The following is a 17955-nucleotide window of genomic DNA, read 5'->3' on the forward strand; positions in this document are numbered from 1 at the left end:
GCCGTCAAGCTAAGGATGCGTTCGCGTCCTGGCTGTACGGAATACGTGATGCGAAATACGCTGCCAAGAGCGCTTGCCGAGCCGAGACGTTTTTTTGCGGGCCCCGTATCGGCCGTATGGCTTCTGCCGCACTAGTGGGTCGATTTGGGGGTTAAATCGTGCGGCACCCCGTCCAATACGGCGTATCAACAACTGCAGTGCCTCGTTGAGATTGTGCGAATTGCACAGCCTCTCGCGAGCTTCGCAAGCTTCGCCATTTATTTGGTCCCATATTAGTGATCATTGCGATAAGACTTCGCCAAAACAACCCACGACTTTAGGCCAAGAGCTGGTTTGCCAAAGGACAAGCACACCCGGTAAGACTCACTCCCCGCGATAGGATACAATGAGTTACTGGCTGCGACGCCAAAATGGATACAACTCGGTGTAACTCAGATCCTCACGAGGCTGTCGGAGTGGTCGTCGCGCTCCCGGCTTGAGCATGAATGATCTGTTGCGGCCAGTCGAGCCATTTTAGGAGATCTGGTGTCGCTGCTAGCAATTGTTCGCAGGCAGCAAGAAGCCATTGGGGCCACTTTACCACCCACCATACCGGGCGACATTGGGCCAGCATTGCTGCAAAATGGGTCGTGATGATGCATGTCACAGGGTTGTGAGCTGCAAGGAGATCGAAGAAATGGGTCTCCAACCTCGCAGGCCAAAGAAAGAGAAGGGAGTACTCGTCGCGATCGGGTGATATGTGCCGGAACCGGAGCCAGGTCGCGTTGAGTGCGTCGATAGCTGTAGCGCAGGCCTCCTTGTCTTGGCTATCCAGTAGGAGTTCCGTGAGTTCCTTCAGTCGAAGAATCTCTTGAGGGTTCTCCTCCCTTGCGAGCGTGTCCAACGCATCTAGCGCTTCCGGAGACGCCATATCTGTCATATGAGCAAACACCGAGCTGTCTTTGATTTGGTCCCAGTGAGGTATCACCACAACCTTGATGCCTTGCAATAACATGAAGCAGTGGTGGAGAGCGCGAATGGGATCTTCGGGGCGTTCAAGCTGCGCCGAACCGAAGTTGTAAGTCAAGATTATCGAAGACAGCATGAACATCGGAATTGCCAGCTCAACGTTCGGCGTCTCCAGATTCTTTCGGTAAGTGTCCAAGGCTCGACTGATGTGGGAATCTGCCTGGAGCAAAAGACTCTGCCGCTCATTGGGTGGAAGCAAGGATGCTTGATGGACTGCCGAAAGGGCGAGAAAACCACGAAGAAGGAAAGGATAGTCGAAGCCTAATTCAATGAACTCGTTCTGCAGAGCGACACGGTTAGTTCAACAATTCCACATAGTCTATCGGAGTAGACCAGTCTTACCTGCCAGACGACACTTCTAGTTGCGGGATTTGGATGCAAGGATTTGGCGCACGCCTTTGTCCAATGATGCAGCAGACGGAGGTCTGCGAGTGGTAGCTCGGAACTGGCGGGACTTGCTTCGGGACTTTCAGCATGATTTGTATCCACAAAGGGTGAGGACACGCCTGGACTGTGTTGCGGGGAGGTCGAGTAGCTATCCGGTATTGCTGGGAAATGGCAATGGATATCCAGGCGGACACAGTTCCCACAGCGCGGGCGCGCTTCATTGCACTGTACGACATGGTAAGCGACGACACGGATCACTGCAGAAGAGCCATAGCTTCGGATGCTCATAGCACTTGAGCTCTATGCGCCGGGTAGATACAGAAAATCGCACAGCACACGGTGATTGGCTGGTGAAGACGGAAGCTGCATCGAAGGTGAACACCTACTTTAGTATGTCTCTGCTTGCATTGGAAGCATCCTTTTCGCGACTTTGTGTGAGTCTTGCGCTTTGCGACGCGCTGTTCCGGCATAGTGGCGACAGCGAGATGGGTATATGAGTGCAATTGAGATGCACGATGCAGGTGATTTGGGCTGGGCGGCGGAAGATCTTCGGTTATGTAAGCCGCTAGCGAGCGACTGGCGTGGGCATTTCCCCGCGGATGTCCGTTTGGCCCCTTGCTTGCATTTCAGCTTGCTGAGGCACAGCACCAAACACCTGCTTTGTGACTTGCACCGCCGAATCAAGACGCGAGAGAATTCAAAATGAGAAGAAAATGACGTTGTCAAATATCGGTTGTATACTCCACTACGCCGGACTCCGAGAGACAAACCCCATCCCTGTTCGTGGAAGTCTGAACGCCTTCAAATCCAGATTAAAACATTTCGCGCCGGCTCAGCTACAAGACACAAGCATCGTGTCCACCCACATCAGTTCCAGTTCCTGAACTCCGCCTGCGCGTCGGCGTTGCGCCATCCGATGTTCTCCCTGCTTGCTTCCTCCAGGGCAGTTGGCTTCCTCGTCGCTTGAGCGCCTGCGGGCGACGACTTCCTTGGCTGGTTAAGACGCTTATCCAGGGCCGCTTGCTGGTTTGCGCGCATCTTTGGGCTTGTCAGCGTTGCAAGTATGGTCGAACACCAAGACCATACCTCAGCTTGGAGCTTTGCGCGCTCTTCTTCGCTAAGCTGCGGCTCTGGAGGTCGCTGCGATGCTGACGGCTGAGACTGTTCTTGACCCATGATCTCGTTGAACGACACGTGATTTAAGGATGGTATGGACTTCTTTGAAGTCGATGTAGACTCTAAACGAGACTGTGGGGCCTGTTGTTGTTATATGCTGACTGCATACCAAGCTTAGGCCACCGACTGTACGGCACGGTCGTCCCTTCAGGCAACAACGCCAACGGCACTGCCACACCATGATCCTCAATACCACAGCCTTGTGTTCGACGTACAATTTGCCTGAAACACATTTGTTTAGGCTGTGCAACTGGTGGGGAAGTTGTCGTTGTAGGTATTAGAACGCAAAGTCATGTGCGGATGCAGCCTTTCTCAACCATGGTACAGGTTTGAGTCAAACTTGCTCTATATTTGAATTTTTCACCACTTCTATTCCGATGCTAAACTACATCATAATATACAGTTGCGATCACACCGATACCAACACTAATTCTGGAATACCTTTATCATGTCAAACACCAACAACCCCTACCGCTGCATTGGCAAGGGTTTTTGCGGCAGCGTCTGGGCTGCTGAAGATGGCACGAATCATGCCATCAAACGCGAAGATGGAGGACCCGGACGATCTGTCACAAATGACTACAACATGCATCTGCAAATCATTCGGAGCGCAAACCAACATCGTCCTTCAATGCCTCTGGCCATACCACAGTGTCAGTCGTTGATATACTCGAACAATATGTGGTGGATCGAAAACCTCCACCGCTTCCCTGCCGGCTTCACAGAGTGTAGAGCGCTCATATCGGAACGCATCCCCAAGATACCTCGATCTATCAGCGACAAGATCGTAGACCTGTTCTGCGCAGACAACACGCCACTCTCGGCTTTTGTGAAAGGGAATGAAGACGACGACTGCTGTCTTATTCGTCCCTACTTGGGGCGACGAAGAGAGCGCGAAGCAACAAACACATCGCGCTTCCAGCGGTTCAGTCTCAGGAACGTTCCATTACATATCAATCAGATGGAAGACCTCGGCCTTGATTACGTCGCCTACGCGCAGACTATGGCGGATGCGCTTGCTATGATGCACTGGGGCGCCAAAGTCGATGCCAATGACGTCGAGTTCGTGCTTGCACCTCCGCGAGCCTCATCAACACGAACATCATTCCCATCACACTATCTTGGCAAACACGTCATGTGGATTTTAGACTTTGACTGTGTGAGACACATGTCTATGGACGAAGCTGGGCTGAAGCAGGCGTGCGCAGCGTTTATGAGGAATGACCCTTTCTACCCACGGCCGGACAGCACTGAGACTGCTGACGGAGCGTTATGGTGGTTCTTTAGACAGAGGTTTTTAGCGACTAGTGCGGAGATATTGGGAGATGGGTGCCCACATGCGGGTTTGCCACGGAGACTGATGGAGATGATTGAGGAAGAGGGCTGCAAGCGACGGAAGAAGAAAAAAGAGCTCCAAGAGCGGGATGAAGATACGGAACAGGACTAGAATTAACCGGGGTGTGTTTGCCAGGAACGTATATCCAGCTCAATGTACTTCCTCCTCGAAGACTTGAGATATTTCAAACGACGATGTTAGATAGCTTCAATACAACATCGGGTGCTATCTCTTCTTTAAGATCTCAACTACGTGTCGGCATGCGTACCTTGTTCTACGCCACATGGGTATGCGTAAACTAGTTTTTGGCGTACATCCCTTCCTAAATGGCATATCATAGTACTACTATTCTTCGTGAAGCATACGACGACCGTGAATGTGTTTTAGCATTAGTTGGTCTTCGGGAGTTATATCTGCTAGTCGTCAAAGTCGCAGGTTGATGCTCTGGTGGCCTTCTACTAAAAGTGGTAGTTCGCACAGCAATCTCCCAAGGTAAGAAGAAATGCAAAAAGCAAAGTACAGTCTTATGAGCAAAAGTGGGTCTGCGGATATACCCCGCCATCGCTCTGGGCGCTCATGGCCGAGATTCTACATCCATGACGGTCAAAAAGATCATTCAACCTCATTTTCGAACGCAAAAAGAATGGCAAAAAGAGCAAAACAAGCTGCTTGACACGAGTGGGGTTCGAACCCACGCACATTTCTGTAGTAGAGATCCAAGCAGGGCTTAAATCTACCGCCTTAGACCACTCGGCCATCGTGTCTGATGGAGAAACTGGACAATTTTTGGAGGTACGATAATTATGATGTCAGAAACACATTACAGCAGCCGTACCGTATGCATGAAGAGAAGGATTTGGTCATGTTTGGTATCTTTGTCGTGGTGCGGGGTAGTAGAGGGGCAGGTTAATTGTGCTACAACATCGACTTTGCGGCGTTGAAGCGGTATTGAAGCGAATGCTACATCAGCGGGAGAACGCTGAATGAGATATAACTCAAAGAATAAGTTCGACAGCAACAACTTCACCGAACCATTAATCAGATACATCAGGCCAAATGAGTGCATTAGTGAGAACCGAGCCTAAGTCATTCCTCATCATGTACAAATCCCTAAACTATATACACTCAGCCATTAGATCCCTTCCAAACCACAAAACCCCAAACAGTTCAATCCCTGACTACTCCATCTCGCATCTACGCAACCCATCGCTTACCGAGCGTCTGCGCCGCCTTCGCATCATCAGGGTTGTTCTGGGCGAGCGCGGAGAGGATGGACGCAACATCATCCTGACGCTTCTCAATATCGCGACGCGCAGCAGCCGCAGCCTCCGGGTCGACCTCAGCGAGCGCGTCAAGGCAGTGGGCAGCATCGTCCTGGCGCTTCTCGACGTCGCGGCTCTCGATGTCGCGACGGGCAGCCGCAGCGGCCTGGGGGTCGACTGCGGCGAGATCATCGAGGCAGTGAGACACGTCCTGGCGCTTGGTAACCGCCTTGGGGGTAGAGCTCATAGCGGGAGCAGCGGCGGCGGCGTCATCGGGGTTGTTCTGCGCGAGGGCAGCGAGGATGGACGCGACGTCGTCTTGACGCTTCTCCATGTCGCGGACGTCAATGCTGCGGCTCTTGATGTCGCGGCGGGCAGCGGCAGCAGCCGCGGGGTCGACTTGCGCGAGGTTGTCGAGGCAGTGGGATACGTCGTCCTGACGCTTGGTGGTGGATGTAGATGACATGGCCTGCTTGGCTGCGGCGGCATCGTCGGGGTTGTTGGCCTCGAGTGCGGCGAGGATGGAGCTCACGTCGTCCTGACGGCGGAGCTTGACCTTCATGGCTGAGGCAGCGGCATCGGCATCTTCGGGGTTGTTCGTGCGGAGAGCCTCGAGGATGGAGGCAACGTCGTCTTGGGGGCTGGCTGGGATGTGTTAGATGGATGCTCAAGAAAGCATATCTCTGTGGTTATCAAAACCTACCGGTAGCGAAGACGGCGCTGGAGAAAGCAGCAACGGCGACAAAGGCTGTGTAACGCATGTTTGCTGATTGAAGGCTCGAAAGTATTGGTAGTGAGAGTAGTTGAAATGGAATAGAAGTGACCGGCACAGATATTACAAGATGATAGTACTGATAGGATGTTATTTGCTCATATCAACTCAAGAAGACATCGACCTCTAAATACCACAGTCCGGAGAGGTGATACCCGCACAGCAAAACATCTAAGCTTCGCCGCGTCAGATGCGGAAGCTTATCACGAAACCCACCTTGCCTAGTTTCACGGTCTTGGTACGAGCCGAGTATGAAGATGCACCATTGCAGTGTTCGAATGCATTGCATGTTCCGCAGTCGGCAAGGAAGAGTGTGGTTGTTTGGTTTCCGATGTTCGGTCCTTGGAGGCAGGTTGGTGTGTTCACGTATCGTGTTTCGGAAACAGCCTCACCATCTACCCAGACGCAGATCTGAAACAATGCAGCCTCGGTATCTCTATACGACTTGCGCGGCAGCTCTTGCTTCTTCTGTGACCGTAGCAGGTATCACGTCGATCTGGGATCAAACGCGGAGGCTCTGGAGACGTGCGCCGCGCGGACTTTGCCATGCGACACTGCATGCTGATCTACTCACGGCTAGCCACAGCATTCTTCTACACAGACGATCGCTAGATGCTGCCCTTTAAAGTCATATAGTCTCCATCATTCCTTCTCATACGTGGTAGTGTATTACGCGCGTGTTTCGATCGGGGGAGGGTCGTAGTGACGTGCGGAGTTCGCGGAGGCTCGGATCGCTTTGTAGTCGCAGAGATACAAGCAGTATTGACTGTGCATTGGTTACTATCAATCGACAGTCAGCTCGGTACTTCAGAGTAATGGTGCTAAGCTCGTACCTGGTGTCCGTTGCTTGCTTCGTGCCGCAGGTTGCCGAACGACAACAATGTGAATATGGTCACCATCTCACCCACACGATATGCGCTCCTAGATATCCAGGTACACGACGCAACAGGCCTTGAGTGAGTTCCAGAGTCAAGGCATCTCTGTCTGTTCGCTCTCCAGCTTGCGCTCACGGTAGCGGGTCGTACCGAGGCAACCTCGAAATCGCGGGGTTCTGGGGTAGACCATTGCGCTGTCCACCTGCGGCGGGTTGAGATGGACTATTCAGTCTGGGTAGTTAACAAGGTCAAGTCGAACTTCGACATCGTAGTGGGGTGGACAGCATTGAGCACCCACGGGCTTGCGAGCTCGCTCGAGCGAAAGCTTGGCATGACCAAGTCTCAATATCGGACAGCTCGAACAGCAGTAGCTCATCACGGAACGTGGCACGGGTATTGACAAGCGTCGGCATTGGTTTGGAGGGTCCATTCGAGTCCATTGAGTTCAACGTCAGTCATCCGCACATGTCATTACCATAGCTACAGCTTCCGCACATATACCTGGGTAAGGAAAGCGAGCCGTGGTGGTAGCTTGCTCTTCAGATTGCTCGTCTAAAGTACATGTTTTACACAATCTGACCGGCCACTAGAGTAGGAAAAGAGGTAGTAGTCGTCCCTATGCACACACCCATCCGCAAGAAAAGTTTTCCACCTTGCGGCACCCCCATACCGTTGACCCCAAATGTCCGGCAGTCCATGCAATGCACACATCTATGCGACGTAGAGGAGCAAGAAGGACATCATGAGCGCGAAAAGACCAGTGGCCTCAGCGAAGGCGAAACCGAGAACGGCGTACTGGAAGAGCTGACCCCTGAGGGAAGGGTTGCGGGCAACACCCTGGATGAGACCACCGAAAACCGTTCCGATACCGACACCGGCACCGGCAAGACCGATGGTAGCGAGACCGGCACCCTGGATCTTGGCGGCAGCGACCATGGCGGCAGCGGTGGACTCGGCGACGATGCCACGCTTCTGGATGACGTTGCGGGCGGCGTTGTTGCGGAAGGCGCTGCGGGCAGCGACGAGGGTGTTCTGCTGGGGAGCGCGGGCTGCAAGATGATGGTCAATGGCTGCTTGATGAGCTTGCAGAGCTCAAACCCAATGGCTTAAGCTGCTGCGGCAGGCGCGAGACATACCAGCGTTGGAGAAGCCACGGGCGGCCACGCGGGCGGCGCCGAAGGAGCGAGCGATGGCAACCATGGTGATGGTATTGACGGTCGGAGTGGAGATGAGTTGGAGATGAATTGGTCCTTCAATGGATGGGGAGTGGTGGGAGGAGGATGGAGGAGGTGGATGCAAAAACTCGCTGAAGGGTTGATTAGCCGCCAAGAGTCCGTGCGGGAGCTCACATCGGGTTAGCGCTCCCCGTTTACTCCCGACAACCTCTACCTCGTCGACCGTCGTGGAGTCTTTGAGAGTGTTAATGACTTCTTCTAGCTGCTCATAGTCCTTCCAAGTCAGGCGAAAATGTCGGAGAATTCTTCAGAGCCCGCCGTCTTTACAGAGTTTGCAATCGCTTTGCAACCGCTCCGCAAACATTCCCCTCAACCGACACAAGCGATCTTAACAGGTACCACGACATCGTTACACTCATGTACATCAAAACGCAATGTTCATCTGAATTGAAACGCGAAGCCTAGTGCAACCACGCAATAGTCTTAGTGGAGATTGGTTTCTATCGTGTATAGGCTACGACACCTTGTTTATATTGGCTCTGTATCTCATCTGTGGGGTGAAGATAAGATGCGTAAACACTGTAAGGACTGCGGAACACCTGCTAGCGACAGTTATTTGGATCAATTCCAAGAATCCAGAAAAGTTGGTATAGCAAAGCCAAAGTCAAAATATTCAAGTATGACGTTTGCGAGGCTTCACAAAGTGTCACCACACAACTGATGGGTGGGAACCCGATGATGCATTCTGCATGACACGCTGATAACGCAGCTATGATGTGTACACGAATAAGAATATACTTTGTCTTGTATACATGTTCACATGATGGAACATCATGCTATGTAGACGGCAAGCAATATGACTTCTGGCATCCAGTGTTAGCCGTTCGGTCAAAACTATTAGAACTCACCACGGATGTCACTGCACACAATCTCTCCCCGGAAAGACACGAAAGAACAAGCTGTAGTGCTCACATCGAATTCAACGACGAAAGCTATTCCCATATAAGACTTTTGGTAAACATGACCCTTCCCACCTCATCCCATCCATGCCAACCATCTACCCATCCCATCCATATCGGCCGTAACAGCCCACCGCATCTCCTCGCATCAGCACTTGGTATCGGACTCAAAAAGAAAGATTACAATACAGTCACAGCCCCGAAGGGCCATGATAAGAAGTGGTATCGGACATTAGATGGTCGTAAAGACCGAGCGCAGAGCAGACGTCGACGCCCAACCCTCGTCGCAGGGAGATCACAGCAGGTGCGACTCGATCACTCCCCGCATGCATGAAACAGTCATTAGTTGATAAAAGGAAACGCCTTATCAGGAAACAGTTGTGCTTATTCGACCATTGCGCTAATGGGCGTGCCAGCGCGGCTCTCATCCACGAATTCGCTCATCTTCATCTTCTTGTGTCGCGGGCTCTCGGCCTCGATCTCGTCCAGCCGCCTCTTCAGGTCCGCTTCTCGCTGCTTGGTCTCCTCGAGCTCTTGCCTCAGGGTTGATTCCGTCTGTCGTGCTGACTGCTCGCTCTGTTCGAGCTCGCTAACACGATTGCGGAAGAGGTCGTTGATGAGCTCCATTTCTGAGACGCGTGTCTTGAGCGCAGTGTTCTGAGCGGCAAGAGTCTCGTATGGGAGGGGAGCTTCGAGGTGGGAGCCGTTGATCGAAGAGTTGGCGGGGGACGGAGCACGGATGCCAAAGCCTGGTAGCGAGGGCGAGTGGAAGTCACCGCCATGCAGGGCCTGCTCGAACAAGTGTGATGGTGCGATGTTGGAGGGGTGGTTGAAGTTCGGGGTACCGGTGCGGGAGATAGGCGATTGCGAGCGGTCGGACAGTCCAGAAGAGATCTTGCCAGATGCGCGGCGGTGCTGGGCTAGGGCTAGCTGGCCATCAGCATCGGGATGCGCGGCAGGAAGACCACCTTGGTCGCTTGTCTGTCATGTGTTAGTTGTGAAGAAGTTGTAGGTCGACTTGCATACCCGCTTGCGTCCACCTGGACCGCCAGTCTTGACACGGTTCCGGCTCTTGATGACATCTGTCTTCAGACTGATGGGTCGCGGGCGTCCATGTAGCTTCAAGAACAGACCGCAGGCATTGCAGAGAACAGCGCCAGATTCGTCGCGGCGCCAAAGAGGGGTGGTGGAGGTTGCGCAGTTTTGGCAGGACGGCTGCAAGTTGTCAGCAGGAGCACTTCAGTGTTGCCAAAATCCATCAGGCTCGTCTCTGGACGACATCGCAAAAGAATGCGATGCGTCGAGGTCGCCTCGAGCGCGAGGCCAGAAGAAGTAGATAATGGCTACCTATCGATAAGAGGATAAGAGACAAATCGGAGTCTTGCTTGGAGCCATGACGCCAACATCGCAATCGTACGTACCGGAGAGCCAGCCTGACCACCAGCGGTTGCGGGCGCAGAGGTTGCATAAGTCATGCTGAGGCCATTAACGGGTTTACTGTTCTCCATGGTTAGCGAGGGCTGGAAAAGAAGTCGCGAAAACGCCAAGCTTTCAGTGATAAGCAGCAGGTGCGAGCGGAACGGCCGGCGGTTTGTGCCGCCGACGCAACTGCCAGTCTGGAGCCATTCACCACGCTCTCATATCCCACGATAAGTGAATACAACACCGCAGAAGTGTTTACAAACATTCTGCTAGAACGTTTTGCAAAACCCATTACGCATCTGGGTGTACACACTGGTCCCACACTACCGCAACGAGAGCCTGGGTAATTCTGGGTACGTACCTGGGGGGTGAAGGCATTCTCTTCTCGGGCGTATCTCTCCTCATATTATCATTATTATCATTACTGTTCATATTCGCAGCGGGGCAATTCGACGCAGCCGACGCTAGCGTAGCTAGTGACGGCAGCTGGATCGAGGCATTGCTGCCATGCCTTTGTTGGGTGTAGGAAGCCACGGTCGAGCTTGAGGACGGTCGTGATCTATCGTGGCCGATCGACGGCAGCTTGTCGTCGAAGTTGGCGGTGGTAGACGTTTTGAAGGCGGGCAGGTCGAAAACCTGCAGGATCGAGGGTCTGCGGAACGAGTCGTCGACCTGGGGCCGAGGGAGGATGGAGGTAGCCAGTGCGGAAGCCGTGATGGGTGTATTAGGTCGAGAAACGCGTGGCGCTCCTCGAATAGCTGGTAATGTATCGGGTGGGAATGCCTTGAATGTCGAATGCGCACGTTTTGATGATGTACACCAAACAGGACGCGAGCAAGCGGATGGAGCTTCAAAAGAGTGTGTGTATTAAGTAAGGGAGCGACTGTAAAGACTGAAGGACAGAAAAGCAACAGCTACAAAGCAGTGTTGAAAGAGTGTGTCTGTCTGTTGAGAGGAATGAGCACGAGATTGAGCTACTAGGTACGCGATCCGTTCTCTGCGCTTTGGTGATAGGGGTCCCTCCGTATCGATAATACCCACCTTATTTAAAATTAGGATCTAACCACCTGCATGACCTCAGAACGCTGCCCGCAAGTGTCCCTCCAGTCTCTTTTGAGCCGGGCCGTTTTGCTGCAGTCGTACAAGCTTCAGCATGGTAATCTGAACCATACGATGACCTCCTCAGCGATTCAGCCCTTAGTCACAAGCAAGCATAGCACAATTCGCACGCATTCAGCCTCCACAACGGCTCTCAATATTGCCACGCCCGGTCCTACAGGGCCCACGAACAAAGGGTCGTTGAAACGAAACAACCGTCCCGTCAGGCGCGTGATGGTTCACGCTGACCGGCGCTTATGGTATTGCCCCTGAGGCTCAATTACGCTAGTCCCACAGCGGCCATGCACGTCTGTGCGCGTACCTTTCACTAGACCAATCACGTCTATCTTGTCTCCGGCTTGTGGCTGTCACGTAGATAGGGAGGGTTCAAATTGGATAGACAGCCGTAGCGCGAACTATCGCACAGTCTGGAGAAGGGCATTTCAGGGTCTCGCATCGGGCTACACCAAGGTTATACCAGTGCCAGTACGGTTTTTGTTGAAAGATCACTTGATCTTAGAGATAGCGTTTGGGCGACAACGGTGACCCCATGGAATGTATCCCTGCCATCTGCACGGTGATTATGACTATCTACCAAAGGAGAACCAACCTTTCTTGGCTTGCGGCTTCTCCTCCTTCTTCTCCTCAACCGGCGCCTCTTCTGGCTCTGGCTCAGGCACCTGCGCTTGCGGCGTGCGCCCGGGATACTCGACATAGTTCCATGCCACATCGAGGAATAGAGGCTTGACCGGTACCGGCTTGATCTTTGGAGGCCATGTGACCAGGTTTTTCAGATCAACCGAGCCCGACGATGGGTACTCGTTCAGTCGCTCAACGACAGGCGCTGCATTTGCCAGCCCAGCCTTGGACGCGGTATCAGAGTTTGCGAATAGTTGCGACAGCGCCACTACACCCCGGTAGTGCGAGTTCAGGTTTTCGAGATTCTCCTTGAGCGTCTTTGTCTGCTCCCCGGAGACTTCCATCTTAGGTGCGTTGGATGTTGAGGACGCCTGGGATTGTGGAGCAGACGCTGCTTGGTTTGCCAGTGTCAACGCCCTATTGCAAAGCGCTAAAGCTTGCTTTGGCGTTGATAGGAATGCGTACGAGTGTGACAGATTCAAGCACTTCAGCGCCTGGAAGTATGCACGCTGTCCGTCGAGTTCGGAAATGAATCCAGTGTCGCGAGCAGCACCCCTGAGGTCCTTGACCGAGTCAATACTTTGCAGGATCGCATCGTACAAAGCGATGCGCTCCCGTAAGCGCGCCAGCTTGCGGCCAGTGGGCTCTTCCCGTTCGACCCATTCCTTACCGTCTTTGCGCGGTCGGCGCGGCTTTTGCGGAGGATTCGCGGGGAACGTGAGACCGTCGTCTTTGCCGATAAGCACTCGATTGCGCCCGACTCGCCACGAAATGAGATCGTAGTTGACCGCTAGATTCGTGACACGGAGATCCTGCATGCGCGCATCGCCCTCATCGACACCTTCCTTCTCAAGCTCCTCAATCGCCCTTCGTGTTGCGTCGACCGCGTCTTGGCTCGCAATGAGGATGTCGTCGTAGGCGTTGGCACGGTCTTTGGGCGATGAAGTGGAAGTCGTAGATTGGTCAAGGGCAGCAGAGGCGGTATCGACAGATGCTAGAGCCTGGCCAATCGCAGCGTCTACTACGTTTGCTGTTCGGCCGCGCCATGTAATCTGGGTGTCTGTTGACTATTAGCGGTGCCCTGAAAGCTGTATGTGTCACTCACGAGACGAAGCTGCTTCCTCTTCCTTCAGGGCTGCTGAGTCGAGCTTCTCCACGGCCTTGACCAGCTCTGCGTCGTCCTTTGGGAAGTACTTTGTCGCAACAGTCGGGACGCCCACTGTACGCGGGATGCGACTCTGGTAGGCAGCATAGCGGATGCTGGGGTCGGTAGTGCCTGCCAACACATCTTTGAACAGGTCCTTCCTCGTGGCCTTCAGCAGAGCGCTGTAGATGACTCGCGCCGCAGAGTACTTGGTGAGACACGGGGCCCAGCGCTGGGGCGTCGCGTTCTTGCTTTTGATGCCCTCGGCTTGCTTCTCAAACTCATGCGCTCCAGCCAGAGTGTAGGCATATGCCTTTGCTTCGAGCACATCCGTCTCCGATGCTCCGCTTGCGCTTGTGTTGGAGACGAGTTCGATAACCTGGTTCGCGTATTGTGTAGCCTTGTGTAAGCGCGAGAGGATGTGTTTACGCGTAGAGCCGGTGATGTTCTTGTCGGCGTTCTCGTCGGAGTGGGAGGCTTTCATTGCCATGGCCTGCGCCCATGCCCGTTCCGAGTTGAGCAGGAGCAGGTGAAGAGCCCTGTCACAGTCAGCTTCCAGCATACGCCTCCTACACGTGACTCGTACTCATTGTTGTTCTTGATGTCCTCCGCCGTGACCGGGGCCTTTGCAGCATATTTCGCGTTCTTGGGTGTTGCCCGTCCGAGTTTCTTGTTCACAATGCGGAGACGTCGCGACAATTGCTCATGGTAGGTATTGTAATCGCCGATGAGGAAGGCCGACTCCCGGTAGTCGGTCACGAACTTGGTGATATCCATGGCCGGGCAGCTGGTGTTGAGTGCAACTGTGGGGATGCGGCTGATGTGGAGGGGCATCAATTGGCGAGCTATCCATGGCCCTGCCAAGCGAATCGGAACCTCAGGTCATTGTCGCGCCGTAAACTTTTCGAGACATCATAGACATCGGGCCCGCCATTGCCACGCGCGCTACTCGTTCTTTCCCTTGTGTCTTTTGCTCTAGTCTCCTTCTTCTGAGTCAGCACTCTGTACATTGGTTTCCTCCTCCACCGTTTTTCCTGTAGTCCCCATCGCATAGCTAGAGGCATGCACAAGTGTGGGCAAACCCCATTACCCGGTCCTCTTGCCACCATATCTAATAGTTGCAGTTTATAGAACTCCTCACAGCCTCTGGTAATCTGCGCCTGCCCCATCTGCGCTTCCTACAGTCCAGGTGATGCTCGAGCGTGCTTCGACATGCCTCGAATCCGGCGGACGCCAGCTCTTCCGCGCTCCGAAGCCATGTCTACGCAGTCGGCGCACGTTGCACCCAACTCCTCGGCACCACGGTGCAAGCGATCTCACTCTCTCGCCTTGGCAGGTCGCATCCCCGACTATCGAAGAAACAGGTGGTGATGGTGGCAATGGAGCGGCGAACAAGGCCAACACAGACCAGAAAACCCACGAGGGTGTAATGCTCGACTTTCTGTACCCGGAAAAGACCCTGGCGCTTCTTGGAAGACTATCCGTAAACCCGCTCAGTTCAATGGAACAGAGGCGACAGCAGCCGTATGCGATTCGAGCCCGCCGTTTTTCGACAATACAGGCGCAACCTGTGCAAGATGAAACACAAATGGATGTGGATAGGGTAGAACAGGCCAAAAAGGATGCGGCAGAGCTATTACAAGGGTCGGATGCAATCACGGCATTGCAGAAGTACCTAGATTCGCCGTCACCTGAGGAGCAAGAGTTGGCCTGGCAGTTGTATACTAGCATCCCCGAGGATCGCTTGGCGGAAGTAGAGACACTGCAAGTACAGCTCCTGGACTATCTTGTCCAGGACGGTGAGCCTATAGTACCGGAGCGAGTCCTTCAGGTATTTGACGCGCTTCGCCCCGTCGCTCGACGGCTATCATCACATCGAGCAGCTATCAAAGCCTACGTTGCATTGGGGATGATAGGGCCGGCAGTTCGACTTTATGACAAGCTCGCCAAGCCCATTGCATCAGGAGGTCCCAGTCAGGTTCTACTGCATAGTGGCATAGATGCAATCCTTCGACGAGCCGTTCTCGACGAGCAGTGGGATCTCGCGTTTCGTGTCTTCAGAGAGTTCCATCGGAAAGCGCATTCCATTCGTGGTACTCCCACATACCACGCGATTCGCACCGGCAATACACTCCCAGAGTTGTGGGGTCAGGCTGCAACATTACCAGAACTTCTGGAACATTTCGAGTCTTTCTTGCGATACGTCAGGGAGTTTCAACACGAACTCACATCTACGCCATCCCGAGAGCGTGATTTGGCCTGCTTTGTCATGTCCTTCGTACCTCACGTAATGGATCGCGTCTTGCTTACGGAAAAATTCGACGATGATTTTGTTTGGGATTACTTCATCGGGCTCTTTGACAGTCTCCACTCTCTAAATCTCCCCACTTCAACTCTCTACGAGCACGCGATTCGAAAGATGTTGAACCTTCCAAAATACCGAGAATACACCAACCAGCGAAAGATTCCGCTCGAGCTATATAGAAGATACCGGCAACTTTATCTCTATGGGGACAAAAGCACTTCCGAAGGGCCACCATCACGGGTCTTGATCAGGTCTATGATCTATCAGCATTCTTCGAAAGGCGGCCTTGGACGTGTTCAGGATCATCTACACGATTTACGCACCTGGTACCCAACTAAGCCGCTACGGTCTGGTCTTCTCAAGTACCTGATTCATACGTATGCCAGGGTTGGTAATGTGGAGAAGGTGGACGAATACGTCAATGAGCTTCGATTACATCACCCAGACGAAGTGACAATCAGCGTACTCTCATCACTTCCGTATGTGTATGCACGACGCGCGGATGTCGATGGCACCATCACCCAGTTCAAACGCATACACGAAGAGTTTCAGATGACCCCGGATACTGCTTGTTGGAATATTTTACTGCTTGCCTACGTCCGTTCCGAGGACCTCGATGGTGCTCTGGAATGCTTCAACAATTGCTTGGACTATGGCGTTGCACCAGACGTGAAAACTTTCGGGCCTCTGCTCGACTTTTGTGCCCATAGAGGTGATGTTGAGGCTTTCGAGACACTCTTCTCCAAAGCCAAGCAGATGGGCGTACAACTTGACACGGATGTTCGTGCAAGGGCGGGCTATGTCGAAGCATTTCTAAATGCGGGTGATCCAGAAGGCGCCGAAGCGATCGCATATGGCATGCTCAACAGTTATAAGGCAGGGACACTCCACGGATACCCTCTCTCACATACATGGAACTTGTTGATCCAACGGCGCGCAATGGACCGCGACTTAGCGGGTAGCAGGCAGCAATACAAACTAATGGTCGAGAACAACATCCCGCTGGATAGCTGGACTTTTGGCAGTCTGATGCGAGCATTAGTCGAAGTAAAGCAGACCAACGCTGCTTACAAACTGCTGAGAGTCACAATGCCGGAACAAGGATACCGGGTCCATGCACTTCACTACGCCATAGTGATGACCGGTTTCTTGAGGGAGGGGCAGTATCAACAAGCTGTGGAAGCTCACGAAAGGATGAAGGCGCGCCAAGTTCCACAAACCGAGAGCTCCCGCCAAGCTTCACTACAAGCGCTTGGTATGGCTGATTCCCGGCAGCTAAAGAGGAGAGGAGCCAAACATCCGAACTACAAGCTTCTCCGGGTCGAAGAGGCTCTTGAAGAGATGCTCGTCTCCAGTACAGCGCAAGAGATTGCGCACCGACAACCTGTACATGAACGATTTGACGATGTGGACAGTTTCGATGACCTTCGAGCGTCCTACTATGGTCTGATGATCTCGCTCTATAGCGCCAGATCAGCGTATAAACTCTGTAAGAAGCTTTTCCAAAAGGTCGAAGCAATGGCAGCAGAGTCCGGTACCTACGCTATACCACTGACTCTTGTCACGTCGATGATGGAGGCGCATCTCAAGGCAAACAACCACGCCGAAGTCGCAAACTTCTGGGAACTCGCGCGCACTTCCGCCGCAAAACTCACCAAGACCTTCCACCAAGCCGTGAATCAGAGCGCCCCTGTGCCTGACGACACCTCCATCACCGACCCTTTGATCCTACAACGCTTCCAAGAAGCGCACATCTCCGACAACCGCCGCCAAATCCTAGCCAAGCCAGCTCGTATCTACATCCGCAGTCTACTCGCGCAATCCGACGCGGACAACCCCAACGCCGCACAAGACGCCCAACGCACCATCCGCGACCTCCTCGTCAACGGCTTCACAGTCGACAACCTCACCTGGAACGAACTTATCCAGCAACTCATCCACCGCAACCACATCATCGACGCCTTCACCATCTGCGAAGAATACCTCATGCCCCGCTTCCCCGGCTGGCGCGAACTCATCCCAAACTTCATCCGCAATGACCGCAAAGGTTTCCAGTGGATGGAGCTGCGTCCGAATGATCTCAATAAGGCCAGTGTGCTGCCGCGGTACAAGACTATTATCCTGTTGGCGAAGGCGTTTGGTCAGGTTAAGAGCGATGAGAGGAATGGGGTTGGGTATGATGAGGAGGCTGGGGCTTGGTTGGCGGAAATCATTGAGAATAAGGCGCCGTTGACTATGAGGGCTATTGATTCCATGCCTAGGACTTTCGATAAGTTGCAGCAGAGGCATTTTGGTGTTTTGTAGAGACAGTAGTCTGTATATATGTAAATTATGTAGTAAATTACGATCTGAACGCGTTGTATGTACAAAGGATTTGGCTGATGTGAAATCTGATAA

At 53.2% G+C, this 17955-nt stretch overlaps 8 protein-coding genes and 1 non-coding gene across 9 annotated transcripts; 2 read left to right on the forward strand and 7 right to left on the reverse strand.

The window, feature by feature from the left end:
* Positions 1–439: 439 nt before the first annotated feature.
* On the reverse strand, positions 440–1865 carry J4E84_008449 (uncharacterized protein; the record flags this gene model as incomplete). The annotated part of the gene is made up of 3 exons (XM_049391022.1): positions 440–1288; positions 1351–1620; positions 1782–1865. The coding sequence occupies 3 exons, from the start codon at positions 1863–1865 to the stop codon at positions 440–442; spliced, it is 1203 nt and encodes a 400-aa protein (XP_049241364.1).
* A 397-nt stretch (positions 1866–2262) lies between these two features.
* Positions 2263–2571, reverse strand: J4E84_008450 (uncharacterized protein; the record flags this gene model as incomplete). Its single annotated transcript, XM_049391023.1, has 2 exons — positions 2263–2433; positions 2482–2571. The coding sequence occupies 2 exons, from the start codon at positions 2569–2571 to the stop codon at positions 2263–2265; spliced, it is 261 nt and encodes an 86-aa protein (XP_049241365.1).
* A 448-nt stretch (positions 2572–3019) lies between these two features.
* On the forward strand, positions 3020–4018 carry J4E84_008451 (uncharacterized protein; the record flags this gene model as incomplete). Its single annotated transcript, XM_049391024.1, has 1 exon — positions 3020–4018. The coding sequence occupies one exon, from the start codon at positions 3020–3022 to the stop codon at positions 4016–4018; it is 999 nt and encodes a 332-aa protein (XP_049241366.1).
* Positions 4019–4577: 559 nt separating this feature from the next.
* J4E84_008452 lies at positions 4578–4671 on the reverse strand. The gene has a single exon. It is a non-coding gene; the product is annotated as a tRNA-Leu (tRNA).
* Positions 4672–5101: 430 nt separating this feature from the next.
* J4E84_008453 (uncharacterized protein) lies at positions 5102–5930 on the reverse strand (the record flags this gene model as incomplete). The annotated part of the gene is made up of 2 exons (XM_049391025.1): positions 5102–5814; positions 5873–5930. 2 exons carry the CDS (start codon positions 5928–5930, stop codon positions 5102–5104), a joined length of 771 nt encoding a protein of 256 aa, XP_049241367.1.
* A 1597-nt stretch (positions 5931–7527) lies between these two features.
* On the reverse strand, positions 7528–8016 carry J4E84_008454 (uncharacterized protein; the record flags this gene model as incomplete). The annotated part of the gene is made up of 2 exons (XM_049391026.1): positions 7528–7865; positions 7953–8016. 2 exons carry the CDS (start codon positions 8014–8016, stop codon positions 7528–7530), a joined length of 402 nt encoding a protein of 133 aa, XP_049241368.1.
* A 1318-nt stretch (positions 8017–9334) lies between these two features.
* J4E84_008455 (uncharacterized protein) lies at positions 9335–10458 on the reverse strand (the record flags this gene model as incomplete). The annotated part of the gene is made up of 3 exons (XM_049391027.1): positions 9335–9931; positions 9977–10165; positions 10372–10458. The coding sequence occupies 3 exons, from the start codon at positions 10456–10458 to the stop codon at positions 9335–9337; spliced, it is 873 nt and encodes a 290-aa protein (XP_049241369.1).
* Positions 10459–12057: 1599 nt separating this feature from the next.
* J4E84_008456 (uncharacterized protein) lies at positions 12058–14030 on the reverse strand (the record flags this gene model as incomplete). The annotated part of the gene is made up of 3 exons (XM_049391028.1): positions 12058–13169; positions 13215–13792; positions 13840–14030. 3 exons carry the CDS (start codon positions 14028–14030, stop codon positions 12058–12060), a joined length of 1881 nt encoding a protein of 626 aa, XP_049241370.1.
* Positions 14031–14445: 415 nt separating this feature from the next.
* Positions 14446–17862, forward strand: J4E84_008457 (uncharacterized protein; the record flags this gene model as incomplete). The annotated part of the gene is made up of 1 exon (XM_049391029.1): positions 14446–17862. The coding sequence occupies one exon, from the start codon at positions 14446–14448 to the stop codon at positions 17860–17862; it is 3417 nt and encodes a 1138-aa protein (XP_049241371.1).
* Between the last annotated feature and the right edge of the window lie 93 nt (positions 17863–17955).

The sequence above is a fragment of the Alternaria hordeiaustralica genome (assembly GCF_023758085.1).
Source record: "Alternaria hordeiaustralica strain BMP 2776 chromosome Unknown scaffold_21, whole genome shotgun sequence".
NCBI lineage: Eukaryota > Fungi > Ascomycota > Dothideomycetes > Pleosporales > Pleosporaceae > Alternaria > Alternaria hordeiaustralica.